This window comes from Tinamus guttatus, unplaced genomic scaffold, assembly GCF_059628265.1.
Source record: "Tinamus guttatus ecotype Peru unplaced genomic scaffold, ASM5962826v1 Tinamus_guttatus_pri_ptg000208l, whole genome shotgun sequence".
Classification (NCBI taxonomy): domain Eukaryota; kingdom Metazoa; phylum Chordata; class Aves; order Tinamiformes; family Tinamidae; genus Tinamus; species Tinamus guttatus.
The window spans coordinates 9,898,843-9,925,541 of record NW_028288742.1 but is presented as its reverse complement, the minus strand read 5'-3'; the positions used below and the strand labels follow the sequence as shown (position 1 = coordinate 9,925,541).

The window sequence follows — 26,699 nt, the reverse complement described above, 5'->3', positions numbered from 1 at the left end:
GTCAACATGAATGGACACCAATGCAGTGGCATGGCACATTTCATTAAAGGTCAAGGTCCATTATTTCTCAAAGTACTAGTAAGGACAGGATGCATTTATATGCCTTTCTACATTCTTTTTAATCAAAAAATTCCTAAAGAATTTGAAGTGTGTATTTGGTGTTTTTCATTTGTTGCCAGCACATAACAGTATTTCCCCCAGTACAGGATGATGAGAGGTGTTATCTAGTCCCAACCCTCCAAAAGTCCAGAAGTTAAATCAACACTTGGGTTCCTTGCAAGTGATTGCTACCATACAAAATAAATGGCACTCCTCCAAGATACCAGCAAATCCAGATTTCTAACGCAATAAAATTCAATTAAGAATCTCCTATTTCTCCTGGACATGTGAGAAAGCTGAAGATCTGATTTTCCTTTTGATGGAGCATTGGTAGTTAGGTCAGCATGTTGACTGCTTACAGTTCTATTCACAGACATTCCATGATACAGAAGGCTTTGCTTCAGGAACTAAGGAAACAAATGTTAGTGGTACCAGGCAGATGGATTAATACATCCACGTCTTATACGAGAGGCTGACACTTGATAAAAACATTTTGAAAACTCGTACAACTATATCTCAAAGAAAAGCTGACTTAGAACCGCAGGTTACTTCATTTGTGCTCACTGAATGCACACTTCATCTAATACCTTGTCAAAAACTGAACTCACTTACACAACTGTCATCACTGAATTTCATGACTAAATACCTTTGAGCAATAGCAGAAATCTATTTCTACGTTTTATGCCATATATTGGAATCCTGGTGTAAATCAAGCTGTTCAAAACAATACATACAACAATCCAATAAAAAATCAACAGCAAATACGTATATTCTACAAAAGCTTCTTTGTAAACAAGAACTCCACACTTGAGTAACAAAATGTTAAAATAACCAGTCAGACTTCAAATGAATTAGACAACTTTTACTAAATGAAAAAACTACATTTAAAATATGCATTTAAAACAAAATGGAATTAGAAAAGAGACTTAAATCCATTTTAAAGAACTTGTTCACTGTGTCAGAAATCAATATATCTCTTGCATTAGATAATGTGCCTGTTCATAAAATGTAAGTTACTAGAATCCTCGATTTTACATTTTCAAAGACAATATTGAAGTCAAGAGTTTTACATCTACTGATGCACATTTAGAATGGTATAAATCTGAAGCCTTCCCCCAAAGAATCTTACAAATTTGATAGTATTCAATAAAAGCTTTTATAGTTATATTCAATAAGTATTGCATCCTAATGCATCACAAATCTGCGCCCTTCATTTACCCTACCACAAACCTTTTCTCCATACCTTCCCATTTGTCAGTGTTAACCCTTTTAAGAAAGGGGAGAACTGGAAAGAAATACTGCATAACTCTTGATCATGTACAGAAATTATTGCTACTATAGTACACTACAAAGCAGGTCTATACAATAGTATATGAAATTTGATCATGAAAATCCAAGGAATATAAGCCTTTAGTGACAAAAGCCTTACAATCATGTGGGACATTCACATAGCAACATTAGCTCACCACTTGTCAGTTGACTTACTGTTCATTGATGAACACCCCTTTAAATACACCCTCTTACAAAAAAAAAGAATGTCGGCTTCCAGAGGCTTATCAAATCAGGATCTTCATGTTTGGTGGAGCTACGCAAGATGAATTTTGATGCAGGTACGACGTTACCTGGAAGCTAAGCATGCCAAAGGTGTCTCATGCTAATAAAACCTAAAGCCAAGGTACCACATAATCAAGTTACCAACTAAGAGGCAATACCATTTTTGTCATATCCAAGTTAAATGAAGTGCCACAGCACAGTGTAATGCCAATAATTTAAAACAGTGTAGTGCACAAATTCATTCTGTGGCAGTTTAAAATGTCAAGACAAGTTTTTCTGTCTCAATTTATGTTGGCTGTCAAGCTGTCCAGTCTAGGCATTTTTAGCTTAGTTTGTCTTTTAATCATTACCATACTATGAATTTCGTATTACAATGGGGCACACATTTGGGCAGCAATATTATGAACAGGGGCAAGGGGGAAGATAAGAGATCACTGGCTGTTCTAAAAAGCCCCTTCCTTGTTTCAATTCCAAAAAGTGTGACAGGGAATATGACTAAATACCATATTCGCATCATTCTAGCTACAAAAAAAGTAAAAGCAATCAAGCAACAATAAGACCACATTACACAAATGGAACATCATGCTCTCATCTGGTTTAACTATTACATCAAGTTTTAACTGGGATGTTGGTCAACTTTAAAAACCGTGGTAAGTGTGAATATGTAGTCGCAATAGTTTTTTTTTTTCCTTTTTTTAAACTTTCTACTTTATGCTGGGTATTAGAACTTGGAGCTATACTTGTTACAATACAGTGTCGCACATCATCTACTAGAAAAAAATTAAGATCCTTTACCCATCTCTTTAAGTTAAACGTGTGACATCATAAAGGGTGTCAAATGGCTGGATGGTTTTACAGTGCACACTTATTATATACTGGAATATGGAGTTTTGTCCTTGACAGATCTGATGATGTTTCTACGTTATTCCTTTCTTCACCTCTTCTTCGGTGGATTAGCTGTGCGAGGTGGAGTGACTGGGCGCCCAGAATTCAGTCCACCATACTGGTACTTGGCTTTCTTTTCAGATGGTTTCAATATCTTAGGGAAAATAAAGAAGTTCTTTTGAGTCAGTGATAGCTGAGAATATGTCAGATACTGTTAAACCAACACGAAGCCTCATTCAGTAAAAAAAAGAGGGAGGGGGAAAAAAAATAGTACATGACCATCCTACAGATTTCTTCATCTTCCTGCTTCATTTGAAGTGATAAAACATCAGGTTATGCTAATTCTAAATCCTTCTGTTTATGCTGCTGTATGTTAGAGGGTGGAAATGGGAAAAAAGGGGTGAAAGCATGATGTCCACAGTGAAGGAGGGAATAAAATCTGAGCAGAGGAACTTAAGTAGGATGCCCTTAGACTGAATAATCACGTATTCTGACCACTAGGTAAAACTAAAAAAGATTTTTGATTAAAAAGTTTGAATTAATGATTTGAAGAGAGAGAATAGCTTAGCGTTCAGGAGCTTGGAAAATGGCAAAAAAAAAAATCATAGGGCTCTCTGGAGAATAGCTGGTTGGCAGACATTTTTAGCTCCCAGACACCAGCCTGCTGTACAGCCTTTTCTGTAGCTCATGTATTTTAACTCAAGACTGACCACAAGCACATCAACAAGTTAACTAAAACAGTTTGCATACCCTAACATCTTTAGTGTACAACTTTGTACACATTTAGTACACAAACACATCATACCTGAAAGGAACACATCAGCGTTTCATCCACACTCATCATGCCCCCAGCATTATCAAACTCTCCGCAATAATTTGGGGCTGAGAATAAGGTGACCAACTGCCGTTTAGCAAAAAATTCATATCCATCTTCAACCACCTGTCAACATCAGAGAAATCAATAGGACTCAAGCAACAGAAAGATCCATTTTGTCAAAAAAGGTCAGTTCTAAGGCAAACAGGACTTGTATTAAAGTGATGACAAGGACACATTAAAAAGGTATTTATGTTTTGACTTGGAGACAGGACTGGCTCAGTCCTATCTGGACTGTCCTATCTGGATGTTGAATGCCAAATCAAACAACTTAATCCACAACATTGCCAATGGTAAAGATGCATCAGTTTGACAGTTTAACACTTTCACACTAAGTGTAATTACATACGGCCAATTTGACTATTTTCAGCATTTCATAGCCTGTATATAAAATTCAGGTAAGTGTGAAGTATTAGCAGCCAGCACGCAACGTCTGGATATCTATTTTAGCACAATTGTTAACAACTTTCACTTGCAGTTTGGTTCTAATCAGAGAACCCTGTGAAGTGTAGGGATTTTTACAATTCTGATGCTCTAAGAGCAAGCAAAGTGGTTCTACCATGATTCCTAAGAACACAGTTAAGCTTCTGAACAAGTGAGTGTGGAAGAACATGCCAGCTCACAATAAATCCCCTTCCCCTCATCTTGTAATGTAGCAAAATCAGTGCACAACTACTTGAGTCTAGTGACTACATTATCTTTAGAAGATGCCAACTTTTTTTTATAAAAGACTAAGGTGATTGCATGAAAACAGGAATGTTGGTAGCAATTCAGAAAGCTTAACATCCATTCCAAACACTGACTAATACCATCTAATATTTAAAGCAATAAGTGGAAAGGTGAAAAGTTGAAGTGTTCTGAAAAAGCACCCAGGCCTAACAATAACACACAAGAAAACATTTTTGTTTCACAGCAGGCCACAGCTTCAAAAACTGCCTATATAATGAAACAAATGTTGTACAGGAAATTGAAACCTTATGTTCACCTAGCTAGGAGACTTGCTTAAAGCTTCATAAAATCTGCAAACAAAGTATTTTAAAAGATTCTGTTCACACCAGAGGTAATCTTTTCTGCACATTTCAGTAAGTCAAACAAATCTGTGCCAAAGTACTCTAGATAACTGAACCAAATGTAGGAGCAGCAAGATATTTTTATGCACAAACTTGTTGGTAAAAACATTTAAAAAGCACCAAATATTTGCAAGAAATCAAGTACAGAATTTAAGTCAAAATTGTCAAATGAAGTAATACTGAAATAAGACCCTGAAGCCCAGTTTTAAACTTGACTTTAAGTATCACATCACAATCTTGACACTTCACTATTGTTCCTATATACAGTAGTCTAAAAGAAAAAGGAGTATACATTACAGAACGAAAAAAATCACATCAGATAGTAATCTAATGTGAATATTTTACTTCACAGATACTAAATATTCAATTCGAGTCAATAGAAAGAAATCACACTACCACAAGCTTAGGAGTCCCTTTACAAATATTTTTTCTTTCTTTAAGATAAAGCAAAACAACATAAGTATTAAATGCATCATGAGCAATACCAACAAAAAGGTAAAAAGTCTAGAAGCAGAGGTTTTACAAAGCAACAGCAGTGATTCATACCTGGTGAGCTCGACAGATCAAATCAAGATCATGGCGATTCAGAAATTTGCTGACCACATCAGCACCAAAAGTGAAAGAGACACCACGATCATTTTCACCCCAGCCTTGCACATCTTTGTCTGGGTCTGACCACAGCAGGTCACACAGCAAGCCTTGGAAAAATACAAGATGGTAGTCTTAGAAAGTGTCATCCTATAATAGAGTTATCAGAGATCACTGTATAATTACCAGACCAGCTCTCCTTTAGAAAATAAGCCTTGACACCAAGTTGAGCAATATTTAAACTACTACTCAGAGAAGGTGCAGCCTGCACAGCAGGATTTCCTCACAAGTGACAACATCTTGTGAAACAAATCAGAGAATTATGATATCTTCAGTCATACTTAAAGTATTTTGACTGTTTACAAGTACAATGATCAGTTGAGTTTAAAAATCTGTTTTAGGAACTTTAACAAAACTCTCCAGCAAATGTGTTCCATCTACGCAAGCAAAATGAAACCATGCCAAGTAAATTTTCAAATGTGGGATGTCCGCCATTGCAATGGTTCAGGTGGACCTTTAGCGTACCAAAAGAGCTGATGCCAGGTAATACAAAAGATGAAGCTACAATTTCCTGAAGAGCAAATAGTAATGCTCACCAAAATGAGAATTCATATCTTAACTTTTTAATATTTGCATTATGTGAAGTCACTAGAGACAAGTAGCTTACATTAGAATACAAAGTTAGACTTGAGCAAATGGCTTCCAAAGTCCACAGAAATACTACAAAATGAAAGAATTTTTAAAACAGCAGTTAAAGTTGCAATAGTTTCTCTACCATACATCAGGCCTGAAGAAAACAGCATAGCAATCTGCTTGCAACAAGTATGTTCTTTGATAGTTTAAGAGGTTTGGATTTACCTAACCAAGGCCAGGAAAACAACTAGCTGCTTAGTTTCATCTAATCTTTCATTAGATTACATTCACTTCAAGGCATTCTTTGATGATTTATCTTAGGTTGTTATGACAAGCAGCAACATGGTCAATGACCTCAGATAACTGACTTCGAGACACAAGATCAATGCCCTGAACAGAAGTGAGGGGGACAAACAGGGAACATTCTATTGCCAACAGAGAATGCTTAAGGAAAGTCTTAATTGTCTTTACATGAATGGATATCTGTTTCAGGATCATCTTTAAGGACCATTTAGAGTAATATTCACCTGTGTCAGGAACATCTGTGGGTCTCATAATTCTCCGAATCTGCTCCATTGATTGGAGATCTGGAGAGAGTCCTATAAATAAGAGAAACAAGCAACTTATCTGCATATTTTACTTGTAAAAAGGGTTCAAGTGAATACAAAATTAGAATTTAAAAGTAATACAGCATTCATTGATCCTACTATAATGTAAACAAATGGCAGTTTTCTGTTAAATAATGTTCCTGAACACAAAGGGACACAATACCAAGCAAAAACACAAAGACTCTTTATGTTCATACCATCTTTTAGCCATATAGAAGCTGTTTGTTCCTAAAATTTTAGGAAGGTATCCCATGAAGAATGGCATTCCCATTATTTTATCTTTAGTTCCCAGAAAATTAGTTGACTGCACAAGAAAACACCACCCAAATGAAAGACCACATGCTGAAGTAGTCTGCAGTTATAACTGCAATGACAAGCAAGTGGTATTGTTGTATTTCAGTATCACACAACCACTTGAGCTGCAGAAAATGTTTTGAATTAACACTCAACTTTGCACCTGCAAGAAACTTAGAGTACAAAGATGGTCCATTATCATTATTCAGCTCACTCGTCAGCATAACTTGATTGTTCAAACAATTTTATCTCAGATGGCTTTTATGCACAGTTTTTCCCATATAAACATATAATTAAAACCAAACTGTCAGATGCTTAGAACCATTCAAACATACATTCCAGAACTTTTTAGTTGAGATATATGGACATGAAGAGTCTCTAAGACTCTAGTATCTTTACATGATGTTAACTGAAGATCACGGCATACTATCCAATACAAAATTAAGATTATCTTGGCCCAAATCATTTAAGTGGGTAGCAAATTTAAAAATGGAACTCAAAGTACTAAGCTTTATCAGAGCACACTCCACTAGCAATCCATACCTTGGTTACTCAGTCCAGAAATTTAAACCTGTCACTGGGAAGGAGTCACTGTAAAATATTTTAATCTGACATCCTAGTTAGGACAGTGGCAAAGTATGCGCTCCATATCAAATGCACCAGAGTCACTGTACCTAAGATCTTCAAGTATTAACAAATACTCTGAAACCTTAAGGAGGTCTTTGTTATAAAAAACTTCTCTTCTGATCAGGCTCCTAAACCCAATCTCATTATCACCTTGAGTTAAGGTTGTGAAGGATGGCAGAGATTAGATATTTAAATACAGTATCAACTATTAAAGTATTAGATACAGTATCAGAGGGGTTTTGGTTCTACTCATTAATAGTATATATGCTGGTATTATCAGTAATCAGCTTGAACTTTGACCAGCCTATCACTTATTCTTCCTCAAACCTGACCCAATTGCATGTGGATCACATGCATGTATATTCCTGGATCCTATTGCAGTACTGGAGTAGGATCCTACACCACAGCTGGAGATACAGGAATGGGCAGCCCCAGCTACACAGTTTGTGACCTTCTCAGAAAACAGCTCACAGCATTTCAGGTTACATCCAGAACATGAAGAAAATCACACTCCTGCAAATACATGTGTCTCAGTCTCACAGCAGTTACAATTACTGCACTAGTTTCACAGCTTGAAAAATACTAACCCCTCCACAAAAATTACCTGCATGTTTGCAGACCTATCTTTCTGTAGCTTAAAAGCACCTCTTCCCTAAGAGAAGACAGGTAGTAAGTTGTCCTTACTACTGAAATGTTCAAATTCAAGCCCTAGATCTACATCACACTCTGGTCAGGCAGAATTGGTAAAATATGATTGTTTGTTACATATTAAAGTCAGAAGCTCCTCAGGTCTTTTAGACACTCTGCAGGAGTATCAAGCAGACACTTCCCCTCCAAACAAAATCCTAGCATATGTCTCATGTCAGTAATGTCAAAAAAGGGTTCCAAGCATTTGCTATGTTTATCTTTGCTATGTTTATCTAAATTAACCTGACTCATCTCAGAACTTAAATTTATTGTGAGCAGACCAATATGTTCCATCAACATGACAGAACATGAGCTTAATTTGTAAAAGCATCACAGTAAGTTCTAAGGATCGGAGGTACAGAGTGCTGTCAAGGATAGAAGGAAAGATGCCTTGATCTCAAACACTGTAGAAAACACAAAATAAAGCAAAAAGGAGAATTTAGGAATGATTATAGAACAACTTTTATGATCCAAGATGAAGGGGAGAGTCAGAAATAAGCTGAGAGTCTTAAAAGGCAAAACACGGAGCTGGATGAGCTATATGTTAAGACAGTGAAAAGGTCTGGCAGGGAGATGAGAGCAGGAAGAATACAGTGAAAGATCCTTTCAAGAGTTTCAACAATTGAGACAGAGTTGGCAAGGGAGGCTTGATTTGAGTTTAGGTGATAAAAAAACATCCCAGAAAAAAATCAATCAGAATTTTAGCCACTGTAGGTAGTCTAGTGGGGCAGGTTAGGTGCCTTGTTTACTATGTTATGCGGTTTTGCAAAGTTTTATTATATATCCCAAAGGACAATACTTTTAAGATAAACTATGCAAAAATGCGCAATATAGTAAAAAGGCACCTACCTTATTTCTATATGCTGGCTTCAACCTCCAGCAGAGCTGTATTGTTTGTGTTGCTGCCTCAGTGCTTACTATAGTAGTAACACCAGGAAAAAAAACGTTGTATTTCATAACTCCAGGGGATCTGGAATGCAGTTTGGATAGTGTTGGAGAACATGAGGAAAAAAGGGTAAAGCTCATCTAGATGTGCTAAATATCCAGTTTTTATTTCTTATGAAGAGTGCAAAGCACATCCTGTAAACTTTCCAGTTTATTTCACAGCTGCAAGTCAGTTTTAGCAATTGCATTTACAGCTGAAAGCTTTGCAAGTTTCAGGGACAAATAACATTCCTTAAGGAATCAAGTACTACTTTTCATATAGAGATCCTTAGAGCATATCATGTATAAAAAAAGTTTTCAAGCTTCATTAAAGGAGAGGTTAATTCCCCCATCACATTTATGTCTTCTAGGCTTCTTGCTGCTACCTCTCAGGTCTCAAGTTCACATGCACAGACAAGAATCAGTTTTGTTTCAGATCACAGTAATCTACTTACTCTCCCTGTTAAACATCTTTGATGCTTTCCCAACTCCTAAAGTTTGTTTGCTGAAACAACCCAATATTTTATCATTTGTCTTCTATTGTATTTTGTTTTCTTTGGAAAACAAGGGGCTGTACATAAGTAAAAGAATAGTTCAATTAAGCCAATTTTGGGAGAAATAAACTCATACTGCAAAAGTGTTCTTATTTTACATTCTTAGAATTATGAAATCTAGCTTTTATGACAGGTACCAGAACTAAAGACACCCGCATACACTGAAGGAGCTCAAGGGATACCCTGAGAGAAAATAAGCATTTCCCCTATCATGCCAATGATTTAGACTGGCACTGACTCAACTATCTGTCACTGCATTAATTCTGTATTTACAAGATGCTTCAGAAGATGCTTCAGAGGCTGCTACCAGCCTAGAGCACAGGTTACACTAGCAAGCACTAAACGTGGAAGCTTTCAATATTAGATGCAAGAAAAGCCAGAAACATTTTACTGTATAAACAGAGATCTTGTAAAAATGCTCGAAAACAGCCAAGGCAAGATGGCAGCCATCAATATTGCCATTGGGTAAAACCCAACTCCAAGTGGAGCTGTTCAAATCAGGTGTAGTGCTCATTTCCACAGATCTGCAAGCACCTCTTACAGCCAATGCAGAGATACCTAATACAACATCCCAGGGTAACTCAGTGTGAGGCAGCAGGCTACTCAAGAATGGAAGTAGTTGCAAAGGCAGCTGCAACTACTGCAGCTGCAGAAGCAGGATGGCTATGACTTCTACTGCAAAAGAAATTTGTAATTCATATGATGGGAGTTCTGCAAGGTCCTGAAAAGCCTGTGAGCATTGCTTCCTGGAAAAGCATAGGTAGTCCTTTCTTCAAAGGAAGACTCCTGAATAACTTCCAATATGAAGCAGAGTCCCAAAAGCCTCTGGCAGATCAACACTAAACATCTTTGTCACTCCAAGAACAGTGCAGTACAGGTTGATCAGAGACTGCAGATCTCCATCTGTGAAGGTCATCCAGAGTCAGATCCACATAGCCACAGCTCATCTGACCTAACAACCTGTCAAGTCAGAAATCAGGTGGCCTCAGATATACCTGCCATCACTGCTAGGAATCCTAACATTAGCTAGGATCGCACTGATGGATATGTCCTGGACTTGCACTGAGTCAAAATTCTAGCATTCAGCACCCCTTACAGAGGGATATACAAATGCAAATATGTATAGATGCACTTGTCCCTCAGGCATAGAGAGCATTTATATCACAAGGCACCTGCCTGATTCCACATGCATAGGGAAGTACAAGGCATAACAGTGACGTTTACAGACATCTGGATAAACATCCGCTAAATATGAGATATGTATGCTAACACTGAACCAGATATAATATTAACTCCGAAAGTAACTTAGACACAGCCTTTAAAAACAGTTACCAAGCTTACCTCCATGGCAGCAGAAGATCTTCTCATCTACAATGGCTGCAATAGGCAGACAGTTAAAACAGTCTGTGAAGGTCTTCCAGAGCTTAATATTAAATCTCCGCTTGCCTAGAAGAACAGTATGAGATTAGGAACAAAAACCTGTTGTGGTTTTCTTTTTAAATAATCCACCCAAACACGTATCACAACCAGACCGAGCTTTATTTCTCTGAAATGCACTCAGGTTTCAATCTTCTGCAACATCATTTCAAGGACAACCGAGGTACAAACAGTAATACTCTAGAGTGACTTCAACCTCATTTTGAGATGTACTTTTAGAAAGTTTCAAAAGTGAGTCCACAGAACACTTAAATCCTTGCAGCACAGGAGTCACATCTAGAAGTGCTTGGAAAACACATTATAGCATGATTAAACTCAAGTCATTCAGAACAAGTAGGTTTTGCTTACATTCATCATAGAATCCATAGATCCGATTGATGCTAGCACATTCATGATTCCCTCTTAAGAGAAAGAAGTTTTCCGGGTACTTGATTTTATATGCCAGTAGTAGGCAAATTGTTTCCAGAGACTGCTTGCCTCTGTCCACATAATCTCCCAGGAAAAGGTAATTTGCTTCTGGTGGGAATCCTCCATATTCAAATAATCGAAGCAAGTCTGTATATTGACCATGAATGTCACCTGAGTAAAGAAAACGGTTACCAAGGATTAGTGCAACAATCAAACCAAAATGTTAATCTAATTACTCTTCATTAATGGTAATTTAAGAAAAGTGTTAACATTTCCTTTAAAAACAGACTGGCAACAGGCATCTAATGGGTGACAGACACATTAGCAATTCAAACTGATGCACTCATTACAAGGAAATAACTTAATCTTTGCAGAACTGCTATGTCAGTTATGAAAACATCCTGAACACTAAAAGTTACAGAAATTCCAATTGAGCTGAAGCTTTCTAAAAAAGTCCTAAATTGTTCAGATTAAAACAACAGTAGAGAGACAATCTAACTGAGCAGTTACATGGCCAGGAAACCAATATGTTATAATAAAAAGTCAAGTCACACTACTTACTGCAATAGCAGATCCGTAAGGAACCTAGACAGGGAGGAGCTGAACACTGTGCTAGCTAGGAATGCTTACTTAAAAGGGCAGCTGCTTGTCCTCCCATAACATTGCAGCACTCTGATCTCCATCCGCCTGCATTTAGGATAACTCCTCCTTTGAAGCAATTACATATACAAATACAGTACAGAGACTAGGAGATTAGTGTTTCCTTACAAGTTATTCAATCCTGCAAGTAAATCTTTGGGAAAATAGCTGTCATTCATGTTACTCCACATGAATTTTTGCAATGCTTCCCAGATTCACCTGCTACCATTCATCATACTGCCAGCTTTCAAATTAAGCAGGCTTTCCATTAAAAAGAGCTCTGGGTAGTAACTATGACAGCAGAGCAAATCATACAAGACTAACCTGAAGTAACCATCTGAGAGCTGCATGTAAGGCCAAAAAGGATACTAAAGCTCTCTGCCCAGAGAGGTTGTGGAGTCTCCTTCTCTGGAGATCTTCAAAACCCGCTTGGATGCAGTCCTGTGCCACGTGCTTTAGGTGTCCCTGCGTATGCAGGGGGGTTGGACTAGATGATCTCTAGAGGTCCCTTCCAACCCTAAGCATTCTATGATTCTATGATTCTAATTTACACTAACTTGTGCAAAAATGCTATATATTCCTGCTGCCTGCAGGATTCTTTACCAAAATGACTGAGTGCAAAAAGACTACCTAAAAAACCCTACAATACATGCTGTATCCTGTTTAAATTTACTACTTTTCTTTCTATATACAAAGTGTTTACAACTGCATTTTCACTTTTGCTTTCACTTTTCAGTGATAAAATCTTTGTTAAACACAGCTATCCTCTAAGAGCTATTGGAAGACAAATTAGCTTCCACAGCCTAAGGAACACCTGTAAATTTTTCCATAATCCAAAATTCCCACTACTGTGTTCTCCAGCTCAACTGTGAAAGCAGAAAGTGACAACAGGTGTATGAAGTTACATTCCTTATTGTATTCATGAAAAATGCAATACTTTTTCTTTAGACAATATTTCTCCATAGCCTGTTCTCAGAAGATGACAACTTCCCAACTTTCCCTTTCTAAATGGAAAGATCATCCATTCCTCAAATCCAGACACTCACTTAATGCTGAGTAATAACATTGCCATCTATGTGGCAAAAAGCGCTACTGCTATTCTGCTTGGTATTTAGAGATCTCCAGATCATGACATGAAGGAAGACACATCAACAAGTCACCTTTGAGACCAATACTCCAGAACTACACTATCAACATTCCCAGAGTCAATCAGCAGCAGAATTAGCTACCAATTAAGTATCATATCAGAGTATCACAGAATAATTACTGCAATTATTCTGATCATTGCCTGGAATTATTTTCATTACACACACGAGCCACAGAGACCAAGATCCTTAAAAGCTAAGCATTTTGTAGAAGCAATTTTTGCAAAGGGATCAAAACATTTAACATTCTATTTGAGATACCTGGCACTTAAAAACACTGCTTCATGTAAGCACAGGCTGTATCAATGTCCATCATCCAGACACAAGGCCTTACAGTCAAAACTACAGTTTACATAAGAACATCTCTCACCTTATATTAAAGCATAGCATTCAAGATGTAAAAACTTATTTTAACTGACATAATTATAAGGAAGGGCAATTCTAAAATGGTTCCTCAAGCATTATATACATATTATATTTTATATATATATAATGGCTCCTCAACACTCTAAAACAGTAGTTCAAAGCTGTATAGTTACATATTTTGCTTTTGGTATAAAGTGATCCTCCATCCTCCTTGTCTATCCAAATGTTTTTGACAAGTGCTCTAATAAATAGTAAATTCAGACATATCTGACACTTCCTTGCCACAGAATCACCGAATGGTTAAGGCTGGAAGGGACATCTAGAGATCATCTAGTCCAACCCCCCTGCATAAGCAGGGACACCTACAGCATGTGGCACAGGGTGGAAAACAACCCTGCTAGGGCTGTCCTACACCACTGTTTGGAAATCAACAAAAAAATACCTAATTTCACTGCATGTATGCTACAGTGTTACTGTGCATGCAACAGTCATTTCAATTGTCTGGATTTAAACAAGAATGTGAGACTCCGGCTTCAGTTGAAGGAGTCTAAACATACTTTGCAGACCTTGCAGAACAATCCAAGCTGAGCTTCCGTTTTTCTTTATCTAGGAGTAGGAAGACACCATTGTAACATTTTTTCAATGTAGCATAAACACGAAAAGTGATAAGGCTGAATTTCTACCTTTGGCTTCATTGATTAAACAAGCTGTTTTTTTTTGTTGTTGTTGTTTGTTTTCTTTTCTTTTCCCCTCCCCACTTTACCAAGCAATTTGTCGCATAAAATGTCTTTGCCATTAGTTTAATTGGTAGCATCCTCTTGATGTAAAAATATTGCTACATCAGGTCTGCCAGAAGGAAGCTAAGAACCTAGCCTATCTTTGGGCACACTGATACCAGTATTATTTAAAGATTGCTTCAGTTCTAAGACTGTGAAAGCTTGGTTACTTAAACTGTGTGCTTTCTAAGAATGCATCTGCTGTTAATAACTTGGAGAATTACAAACCAGTATTTGCAAAACACTTAAGCTTTCAACAAGCTTGCATACTGATTAACAATATACTTTAAGCTTTGTAACAGGTCTTCAAAAGTAATACAGAACAAATAAGAGTTTAGATTTACCTGCATTTAATAGCAATAAGTCTGGCAAAATTCTCTATAAAACTTAAGGCATTTTACATGGTAACTAATCCTAATTTGGAGTTCACATCCTTCTTTTTTAAGTCAAAAGACTAAAAGCAAGCATTGTATCTTCTTAAAAAATTAATTCATGCGAACTTCAGAAATGATCTGAAGAATAACTGTCCTTGCAAAAGGTCCACGGGGACTACAAGAGGTAGGTTGTGAAATCTGCACTAGAAGAGACCACAAGCAACTTATTGTCAACAGTACTTGGTCCAGAACACTGCTGAAAGCATCAAAAATTCATCATCATCGTCTCTTATTAACTTAAACCCAAGTTAAAGACTACCTTGAGACTGTACAGACCTAAATCACTAATCTGATAGCACTCAGATCAAAGTCATTCTCCCATTCCCCCAATCTTCATTGACCTTTTGGCTTCACAGTCCAAAAATATAATTAACTTAAAAATACCATAACACACACACACACACAAACTCTACATACCACAGATTTTCAGAGGTGCCTCTAATTCCAAGAGAATAGGCTGGCTAAGAAAGATTTCCCGTGACTTTATGCACAAGCCCCGAACTTCTGCTTCCGTCATTTGGACAATCTTCCCAGGACGACATCCTCGTACTGAAACGAGACGTATTAACAATTGAACTATATCATAAATACACAGTAACACACAAACGTAGATGATCTGCATTTGAAAGCTGTATTTGATAAAATGCCAGCAACGCACTCCAACATACGTACCAAATGTTCCAGAATTAGGCATTCTAATTAATGCCAGAATCCCTCTGATGCAGTGGTAACCAATGCTTAAAGGTTTGTGTGCATTCCTGTTAAATCAATTCCTCAGAAGAAAACAGTCTGAGTTTTGCTTTAGTCTGTATTTGTAAAAATAGCAACTTCAAGTGTTTGAAATCAGCAGTCACATTGCTATTCATAACAAAATCCTGAGAATATAAAACCTGAAAACACTTTCCCACTACAAAAAGCACATCTTTAGCTAATCATGTTCAACTCTGCAGGCCTAAAGACAATAACAACAAACATGCTTGCACCCTAGCAGATGAAATTGTCCGTATTAGGAGTTCACAGTAAAAACAATTATGATTTCAGTGTTGATGATTTTTTTCCCATTATATAATAGATCTAGTGTTACTGGAACCTTTACATCCAAAGACACTATAATTAGTGCTAAACACAATTCCTAAAACCACAAATCAGGTACTCGGATCTATATTTAGCATTCTAAGTTTTGAAAGCCTTCAGATGCCATTGCACTCCAATCAGCATCCTCTGGCAAGTCTGTCTGCAGCTGCTCCTTTCCACAAATAACCTTATAATTCCTCTGTCAGAGGCTTTCACGTGTACATGAAGCTGTGAAAGACCGCACTTTGGCTGATCCAGCTCAGTCTAACAACTCAGCGTAAATCAGTCTTCCAAGTGCAAACTAATAAACCAGAACTTATCAGCATCTACAGCAGGCGAACAACCTGTTCTGCCATCTGCTTAGACACTCAGCACTAAACTATGGCAGTAACTACAGGAGAAGATATACGAACGTGCAACAGTCTGAATCAAGGGATTTCAAAACCAAACACGGTAAGACATCACCTTGTAAAAAAATTTAGCTGCACCTTCAGAAGTCTAGTAAAGATAGAGTTGCTGATAAAACAGCAAAGATTAGTTAGCAGCTAAGAATAGAAGATTAGCTTACAACCTAATTAATTAAATCTGTGAGGAATAAAAGAAGCTAATGAAATGAACGTAAACTCCACCCCACTTTTATTTCAACCAGCTCCTAAATAGCTCAAGATGATTTGTAGGGAAGATCAGCAGCATTAACAATATTGTACAAAGGGGAGATGACAACTTTCCTTTGGACTATAGTATAAGGTGACCTAGGCATGAAGCTCAAAAAGCTCCGCTCTGGTTATCATTGCATGTTCCCAATACGACTGTTCATCTGATCACTTCAACACTGCTCTGTCAAATATTAAGGTCTAACATGCCTTGTTTAGAATTGTTTTCAAAGAAGAAAGGTTAGGAAGAAGTCACAGGAACAGAAGGCCAGATGTGCAGAAAAGTTTTGCAACTAGATTTCAGAACAGTCAGCAAGTGCCACAGCAGCAGGCAGACTAAACTATCTGCAGGGAGGTTACACAAAGGAGATACTTAGCTCACTACAATCCCACAGAACCAAGGCCTTTCTGAAGTGGCATAGTGAAGAATACCAGTGGTGTTTACCATATGACAAATCATATCTCTTGCTAATTAAATTTTTAACTATATTTTAAAAATGCAACTATTTAGTGATACTTCTTGTCAACACATTAGCATTTTAACTAGCATTAGAAAAATACAAGGCCAAACATTAACCACAACAAAAGGGGCTGGAGAACAAATGCCTACAGGCCTCCATGTCACATCTCAAATGTCTGCTAGGTGATGCACTTAGATACATCTTCAGCCCCAGCAGCATCACCAGTGAAGAATCTCAGGCCCAAGAGCTTTGCATAGTATTTTATCTGATGTGGGGGACTCTCGTTCCCACCTTTTCAAGCCCTAGATTTCTGGTAGTTTACAGACATCCCACTCCTAGATGAGAGCCTAATTACTCCAGGCACAGACAGTCACTGTACTCAGAGTTCCCACCTGAAAGAACATAGTATAAATAATTGTTTCAATAAAGACATAGCTATTGAAGCTGATAAATTACACTTTAAACTCAAAGCTGCGAGATGCTTGTAACATTGAGGTCATGTTGAAGAGGCTTGCTGTACACACCTAGGTTTTCAAACACATTTTTCTGCTAAAAATTATTTTAATCTGTTTCAATAAACAATGAAAGTTTCCTCCACGTTTAATTACTGGCACAATGCTTTGTTGGTTTAAGCTGTTTATGTAGCTTATAACCAAGAACTTAACTATGGATTTGCACACATCCTGCATCTATACTATTTCTGGAATTAATAGGAAATATAGGAAAGCGCATCATACCCCAAAAAAAATGTTAACATAAGCAGTACTAGACCAAGCACAGAGCTCAAACCCATGAGACAGCAGTTCAACAAGAGCTCCAAACAGTACTTAGATCTAAACCATATTTCTTATAATAGAAGTCTTCAATTATGGCCAGAGGGAACTAAGTTTGATACAATTGCTTTAGGAGAAAAGGATGAAGGCTTTGAGTGCTGCTCGATTTTTGCACTAGAAAATACAGTGAAGATGCAGCTTATGCCTTGAAATTCAGCTACTGCCATAGTTGTTGCACCGAATCTGTGTACTGTTTCTTTCCTTCTTACACCACATTACAAACCCAGAACACGTAGACCAACAACCCATTACAACACTTTGGATTCTCTAGATAAAAGAGGTTTCTAAAACCAATTTCAAAAGGAAACACCAATAATGAAAATAAATTTCCCCCCACAACTCTCTGGTCATCACTAATGGTACTACTACATATTGAACAATGAGAAACCACCATGTCCATGGGAACTTTGGTACTTAACTGGATTCACTTTCAAACGGACTGAAAGGTTAGCCCACTAATCATCTGAAACAGCTGTGCCATAGCTGTGGCTAGAAGTACATAAGCAAGAATAAACACATCTTTCACCAGCTTGCACCACAACTGAAATTTGAGTTTTTCTTAACACAGATGGGTATTTTAAGAACTGCAAGAGAGCATCCCTCATCATATCTGCTTTTCTTTCAAAAGCCTAATCTTCAAGAACAGATTTAAGAAGTTATTAAAAAAAAATGTAAGTAGTAATTCTTGGATTTATTTGCAACTGTTTGCTATATCTAACTGTTCTTAAAATATGCAAGTAAAAGCTGCAAGCACTATAAAAACTGAAGCTCTCAAGAACTTCAGACAAATCATTTATTTCTAACAACTACTCCTTAGCCAGGGCAGGAAAAGCATCTCAGCATTAGACATAAATTAATTCTCATATAATTCTCATGTCTCAGATATAGATGTTGTAAACAAGCTTTGATTTACATGAAGGTCTCGGGTAAGGACAGTGACTCTTATTGTAACACCATCCCACGTGTGCAGTGCTATGCCAGAGCATCTCTCTCCTGCAGGAAGCTTAAAATAGTGACACAGCAGGGAATAAAGAGATTTAACAGTAACTCTATACATTGTACTGTCAGTAGTTCCTAAATTAATCCAAAAGCCGTTCTAATCAATATTAAAACAGTCTCAACTTCATGACCCCTAATAAGCAACCCTAACACATCTACTACAAGCAATGAGCAAACTACAACCTGCACAATAGCAGAATATAAAACAAAAAATAGATTTTTATCCTTCTAAATTCATGACAAACTAGTAGATTATGTAAGGCAATCCTGGAGAGGAAGAAAAATACTAAGTAGTCAGGAAACAGCTGTTCAAAGTTCTGTGAACATTACTCCTTTTGCCATACTTTCATGAACTGGAAGCACACATGTATTTAACTATACTGTCATAATATTTCTGTCACATCTTCCACTAAGTAACTAAGCCTCTTATTTCGTGGTATCGCTAATAGAAGTAACTTCAACTATTACATCAACTAAGGCAGGCACAGCTGACCTAAGCATTTATTCCACGTTCTCCAATATCATTCATATCCCATTTACTGGGCAAAACATATGCAGTTTTAGCATAATATTAAAATCCTTCTGAGGTCTCAAATATTTTTGGGTCAGCATTATTGCTAAAGAGTTGCCTTTCTTTCCTCAAATCTTTTCTTCACATACACATTTGCATGACCACATAAACTATATTAGGGAATTATTCTTAGCAAGTCATCACAAAAAAATTAGATAGCTTCCCAAGCTAGAGAACACATCCACAGTGATGTGGGGTGGGAATGTGGAGAAAACAGAACAAAAATCCATGACTGAAAGCATGCCCCCCATCCCATATCAGCCCCTGCAATTTTTAACAAATGACTTAACTATGGCACTTGATAATGAATAAGCTTCTCAACAGCAGGAGCCAAACATATTTGGAAAGTAGATACGGCATTACCTATGCTATGCAAAAAGCCTTTTCATATTTTGAGTTTTGGAAACATGTTCTGATAATATCTACTTTCAACATCTTAAAAATTTAAGTGAGATGCTTCCACAATTTGGTTAGGAATCCAGGGTTTTATTTACGCAGCATTCTTCATTTGGAATGCAAATAATCTACTATTTTAAAAATATTTTCTGTGTTTAAAGTTGTACATATGCCATCCACAAGTAATCACTCTCCCTGTTTTACAGGGAAATACTAAGAGCTAAGCTAGCAATGCCAGTTTTCGAAGTTTCAGAATAGACATAACGAGATTAACCTTAAAATGGCTCTCATGTTACACTATAGAACAATAATACAAAGAAGAAAAAAGTTAACAACTCCCTCCAAAGCTTTGCTCAATACAGTAAGAAGCTGAACATGCAACCTAGAATTTCAGCTTCTTTTCTCAAAGTTTAATTTTCTTTTCCTCTAATGCATTTCTAACAAAATTCCTAACACTGGAGAAAGGGAATGGCAAACTGCAAAGTTACTTCCTAGCTCCTGCAAAGTAACAAGGAGAAAAGTTAAAAGTTGTAATACAAACAATAAAGGGCTTAATCTTGCACCTTTTCAATTTCTTAGCCACTGAAGACAACCAATATGCTTGTTGTGTTGAATATACACATGCAAAAGTTCTGCCCCAAGCTTGCTATTAAATTGTCCAAAAGAGTCCATAAATTTGCACTGTAAAACTAAGATGATCCACCCTACGCTTTCAATACAAATCATGCAATAAGAGTATGAGAAGTCAATGAGCAGGGCTATTCCTATGTTAAAATTATGAGCAAGACATACATCGCACTAGAAATACTCTGGACTCCCGTTACACTTGGACTCTTCCATACACACACTGTTCATGGCTTACAGTGTTCACCTTCACTGAATAGCCAAATATAGTATGCTTGACTCAAACACTGCAATGCTCAAATTTAACTTTAAAAAGCCAGTATGTGTTAACACATACACTTGTAATGGTCACTGACAAGTACTTCTCTACAACCATCAAAAGATTTAAAAGGTGTCTTGCTTGCATAAAATAAAAGTAGTGCTTTCTTTTATACTATGATTTAGCTGTACTCTGAGCAAGAAACGGAAAGAGTAAAGTCAAAAATGTTCTTTATATGCTGCAGAATATCCAAATGAAAGAGTTACTGAAACCTGCAAGATTCGAAGCAGGAAAAGCAGTGGAGAAAAAGGAAAAGCAGCATACATTGTGTGGCACTGGGCTCTTGGCTTCTGGTATAACTTTTCCAGCCAACTATTTGATTCGTCCTGCATTTCTAAAGCCAAGGATAAACCAACGGGTCAATCTGTGCAGCACTGTGCAAACTAAGAAACAAATCACATGCTTACATCTCTTCTCCCTGTTTAATACAATACCTGCTCTCCTAGCAACTACTCCTCCTTTTCTCTAAAATAAGAGATTCAGAATTCTGCAAGTGTACATCTCTTTTCCAGAAATTCCATTTTACTTGCTGTTGTTGATTTTTCTAGTAGTAGGTTACCCAGTGACTCCACACTGAAGCAGGTGGCAATCTTCGCTTCCCTCAAGTTATTTTTTTAAATTATCCTGCAATGGGACATTTAAGTATTTTTCTCCTTTACATTTCTCCCCTCTTGTCAATATCTGTTTTGAAGCGTGCAACTACATGCTTTACTACTGTATTATAGCAGGCCACCAGGCTGGCTAGGTAGGCTGCCATTTTTAAGACACACTAACCAAATAAGAAACAAATTAATCATTCATAATACATTAGGCCAGTAGCTGAGTAGCAGAAAAAAAATAACGAAAATAATTCCATTAGCATTTCAAATTCAACTTCGTTCTAGAACTATTCTTACTTCAGTGTTTATCTGAATCTCTAATTCTCTGCAATCAGAGCACATTGAAGTTTTTGTTCTTTCTTAAAGATAAGACATTATAACTCAAGTAGCTTCTATTAAAGCAAGCATAAAATAATACACCTTTTGCTATGTTTAACGAAAGTCTGGCAATTCCCCTACAGGTTAAGCGTTTCCCAAATTCCTCTGTGGATCCAAACTTCCTTTGGATTATCACTACTAGCGGCCATCCTAGCCTCACTGAAAACGACTTAGTTTTAGAGCAGTTACAAAATAAGTTCCATTAATTGAATTCAAGTTGTTCATTTGAAGTAAGTTTAGCTAGACCTAGGCCATCAACCTATAGACAAGGTGAGCTTGTTTTGTACAGGCACACAAGTAAACTCATCACAGAAATACAGCTTGCATTTAAGGCTACATATCCGCTGCTACCATGTATCTGAGTTTCCCCAGTACATCCTCTCTTCCATATGGTAATTCCCTCAGTGCTTACCAGAATAGATACACCTATATTTCTAGAAATGCACTCTGGTCCTACTGAGCCGCCTGATACTCAGAAATTCTAGAAGACCTTTACAGAAGGCAAACAGCAAGTCCAATACCCAGTCAGAAATACAATAGTCTTGCTTAAAACCTTTAGAGTATTCTATACAAGAGAGGGGAAACATATTCCTGCATCCTTGTGGTGAAACACAAATCATTACCACATATCATCAAACCTTAAGTTAGCTGAAATTGAATTAGCCGTTTAGAGTTTCACGCAGCAAACTCAGTGTTCCTTGTTGCAGCAAAACCATCACCTATTTCACACCTGTTGCCTTAATACTTCATTATATATATTCCTGTGCTGTCCACAGCTAGGATGGACTGGGAAGATCTATCCACCAGATGGCATAGCTGGAAAGGCAGGAAAAATGTTTGACTAGAAAAGAGCATACTGAATGAAGCTAAAAGAGAACCAATAATATTTTTGTAAAATGTATTACAATCAGGGCTGACCCACTACTAAGAATTCTGCATATATACAAAGGAAACAGTCTTAAAAGCAATCCATTCTACTCACTTGCGCAGTCACACCAGGCTACAAGCATTTTAGCTACACTTAGGGAATTGTGCATCTCTACGTGCCCTACATCTTTGCAATTCTTGTATGAGTGATTCCTGTAACAAATGTAATCTTACTATCAGCCATAAAGCATCTCCAAGATCACTCAAGAATCCATCTAAAAGCATTGGCATCTCTTCCAGTAAAGAAGCAAGAATAGGAAGTCTAGAGGTAGGGAAAAAAGACAAAGCACTGTTATGTTCAGACTCTTAAGCATAGTCTACTCAGTTTTATTTTCTACAACTACAAGCTATTTATAGGGTACCAATATCTAGTAACTGTTTACATTACAAAAGAAAGTAAATTCCAAACAAGGTCTTATCATTTCTAAGTTTATCATTCATGTAATAAAGAAAAAGTCTAATATTGTTTACGTAAGAACATCAAAGTTAAAGTTAATACCTTAAGAGATTCATCATGAATTACACTATGGCTTCTGGTATTCAAACAATCGCTTTTAAAGTAAGAGTACATTTAGGATAACTGTGTATTCACATGTACTGAGGGTTTGGAGGATATTTCCAGTGAGTTTCCCTAAGAAGCTCTTGGCTACAGGCCTCCTTATACTGATAACTAGGGGAAAAAAAAGGAAAAGAAAAAATGTTGTGCGCGCAGACACACACACACAGGGTAAGATGACCTAAGTAGGTAATTCCGATCAAAAGGCAAGTCAGTGTGTCACATAACCTGAATTCCAAGTGGTCTTGAGCAGCAAGGGCAAAAACAGTTAGAGCAATCCAATTAAAGGAGGAGCAGGGACTCATGACAGCTAGTGTCACAGCCTAGAAACAGGTGTCCCCAAACAGCAACTCAAGGGCATAAGGAACTTTCCTGTTGCTTTGGCTTTCAATAGGTATTTGCTACACATTAACATTTACGAGCAGCAAAAACTGAGACAATTGGAGACTGCTGTTTAAACTTGAAGACACACATTTAGCACTACCAAAAGGACTAAATATATATCACATCCCAACATTTCATTAAAATGTATTTTGAATATTATAATCTGCACTTTTCTATAATTCAAAATCCATGATTCCTCAGCATTTAAGTCAGAGCTGAAGTGGAGGAAATGCACCCTAAAAGGAAAAAAAAACAACTTATTTTAAACTAATTAATTGGTCCAGAGTAAGAGTTGATGGAAATTTTTCCAGGCTGCTCGGGGAGGGCCACACGCACTCACTGACAGAAGCAGTTTCTACTCGCTTTACCAGAATAAGTCAGCTAAGCAAAAAGCACAAACACCAGAGCTACAAAAAGCTTCACTGTAAAGACTAATACCTGAACCACAGCATAAGCTGCAATACACCAACAGAATAGGAAATAAATGTGTTCAGCGTAAGCAAAATAACATATATCATATATCATATAATATCATATATCTCATATATATAAAGATTAATGCACTATACAATAAAAAGTGCAGATTATGTTGCTCAGATTCAAGATATCTAACCATAAATCAAAAGTACTAGAAATAAATGCTTTGTATTGCTGCATATAAAAGGCAAGGAATAAGTATTTCAAAAGTCTTTCATAAAGAAATAGATAAGTAGCATGGCATTTACAGTAACTGGCTGCTGAACAGTAAAACAAGTTGCACAGCAAAACACCACAGAATCACTTATTCTCAAAGCAACCCATATTTAAGTAACTACACAGATGAGCAAGAAAAGAGAGGCAAAGATTTTTGCCCTTCAAAGATTTTTTCAAGCCTATCGCTTTTTAACAAAGATAGGCTGACACATTTTGAAAGTCTAAAAAAAAAATGTATCAGGAAGTTGGTATTTACTATGTTACTATGCGGTTTGTCTTGAAAAACTGCCTTCATTACTAACCTGGGTTTTGAGGCGCAGAAAAGGTGAGATTTATTGGTATTGGTAAACAGAGATGCACTTTGCTGCCTGATGATACCCGCAGGGTCTCCTTGCCTTATACTACACTGCAGACCTCTCAAGGCATACATGAGTGCAACTGGACAGGACCTTAGGTATTTTTAAAATACCTACTTTCACCACTTAGATTAACTGTCCGTTTCACTTTTTTATAAAAAAAAGATTAGCTAAAAAAAAAAAAACCACACAAGAACACTGCAGTAACTCTGTTAAACAAAACATTCAGACTTGTTTTTTCCCCTGTCCCAGAACTGCACGCGCTCCAAAAACTGCTTCCCGAAAGCCTTCGGCTGAGTGACCCAGACACGCAAGGGCAGCAAGCGGGTAACCCCCTGCGGGGCACGGGGCGCCCGCTGGACGGACAGAGCGTTAACGCGAGGAGGGGCCCGCGACCACATGCCCCAGGCACCGCTTGGGGAGAGGAGAAACGCCGGGAGGGACCCCCGAGCTTCTCCAAAGGCGGCAGAGGAGTCAGCACCCTCCTTACTCCAACGGGAGGGTCCACCGCTGAGCACACGCGGGCTCCCCCTAACACCCGCAGCCAGGAGCCCACCAGGGGCCGCAGCCCCTCGGCTCCCCGCGAGGCTGTCCCGGAGCTCCCGCGCGAGGCGAAGAGCCCTCTGAAAATAAATAAATTTTCTCGCTGCCCCCTCGGACAGGGCGCGCTCCCCGCTCACCCCGGCGCGCACGGGCCGCTTCAAAGGCCGCCACGTCCCCCCTTCTCCGCGCGGGGAGGCGGCGGGCAGGGCCCCGCGGCCGGCAGGGCCCCGGCGGGCGCTCACGCACCTTCGAGCAGGCGGGTGATGAGGCTGTCCACGTTCAGCTCCCCGTCCGCCATTTTGTGGCCACCAGCCTCGGTCCCGGGCGGCGAGAGGGCGCTTCGCAGAGGAGGAGCGGGGCGCGCGGGCGGCTCCCTCCCTCCCGGCCTCCCTCCCTTCCTCCCGCCTCTGCGCTGCGCTCCCCGGGGGCCGCGCGGCTCCTCCCGCGCCGGCAGCCGAAAGCGCCGCGCCGGCTCCGTGCGCGATTAATGGGGCGGGCGGCGGGGGAGGGAAGCGCCGTCCCCTCCGCCCCGCCCCCGGCGCCGCCAGCGCGCACGCGTCGCCGCGCCCCGCCGCGGCGCACGCGCGGAGCGGGCGGGGGGGGGAGCAGCGCGCATGCGCGGGGCGTGCCCGGCGCGGGCTGCCCGCGCTTCGCCCGCGCGTCTCCTGGCAACGGCCGGGCCCGCCATGGCGGCGTGAGGCGGGCGCGAGCTGCCGCCCTCCCGCCCTCGTCCCGTGTCTCCCCGTGACAGGCGGGAGCGGCTGTGTTTCCTGGCATCGGTTACAGGGTGGCGGGGATAAATAAATAAATAAACAAAAGCAAGAAAATGAGTCCTGGCAGGTGACACGCAGGCTGTGTGTCACCCCTGCTACAGCCTGGCGTGCGCCTGCGAAAGCTTGTGGTTTGTTAAGTGAAAATAGGAAAGTCCCTCAGAACTGGAATGACAAGGTGTGCACCTTGTAGCCCTGCTTGGAGGCGGCTGTCAGGGGGAATCACCCAGCCAGCACAGCTTACATTTCATCCTGGCTACAACTTACAAAAATACTTTTTGTACCTCCTAAAATAAAATTTCTGAATGGTTTCAAAGAAGAGTGCTCAAGAGCACAGTGGCACGCATGCCCTCGCCGGCAGACGCGTGCCCAGATGACCAGAAAAGCGCTTCCATGAGCGGTTGCAGAGAGCTGCTTGTGGACGGGGCCAGCACATTGACACACATATCCGTACACGTATATCCATACATATGGCAGAATACATCCCTTTTGCCACAGACACTGCAGGTGCTCCAGAAAAACCAGGGCACTTATTCATATTTATATAGATGTTGATTTAGAAGCATCTCTGCACACTGATTTTTTTTTCTTACTTACTTAAGCCAGCAAAACCCTCTCACCTTAAGTCGTTGCAAAACCCAGCTTTTTATCTCATGATTAGAAAAAAATGTGTATGAGCAAAATGCAAGTAATTAGGACAAGGCGAGGCAATGATTAGATGACAGATGATACTAGGTGGCCAGATAGCCTGGTAGAAGAACACTCTTTGGAAATACATAGGTAGTGATAATAAGTTTCACTGGGCACCTTGAAGGAAGAAGAAGAACCTCTGAGGAAAAAAAAAAAAAAAGGTTTGTATCTCCATTTGTAGGCAATATATATGAAAATAATTCTGACTCATCTGCTGAAAGCATCTATTTCTTTTCAATTTCTTTTCAAGTAGTGAAAATCTGAATAATGC

General features: G+C 38.8%; 1 protein-coding gene across 1 annotated transcript; it reads right to left on the bottom strand.

The window, feature by feature from the left end:
• Positions 1–946: 946 nt before the first annotated feature.
• On the bottom strand, positions 947–25,333 carry PPP1CB (protein phosphatase 1 catalytic subunit beta). Its single transcript, XM_088524268.1, has 8 exons — positions 25,215–25,333; positions 15,020–15,151; positions 11,183–11,413; positions 10,739–10,843; positions 6,231–6,302; positions 5,029–5,180; positions 3,344–3,478; positions 947–2,692 (listed from the first exon to the last, which is right to left on the bottom strand). Exons 1-8 carry the CDS (start codon positions 25,264–25,266, stop codon positions 2,588–2,590), a joined length of 984 nt encoding a protein of 327 aa, XP_088380394.1. The 5' UTR covers positions 25,267–25,333; the 3' UTR covers positions 947–2,587.
• Between the last annotated feature and the right edge of the window lie 1,366 nt (positions 25,334–26,699).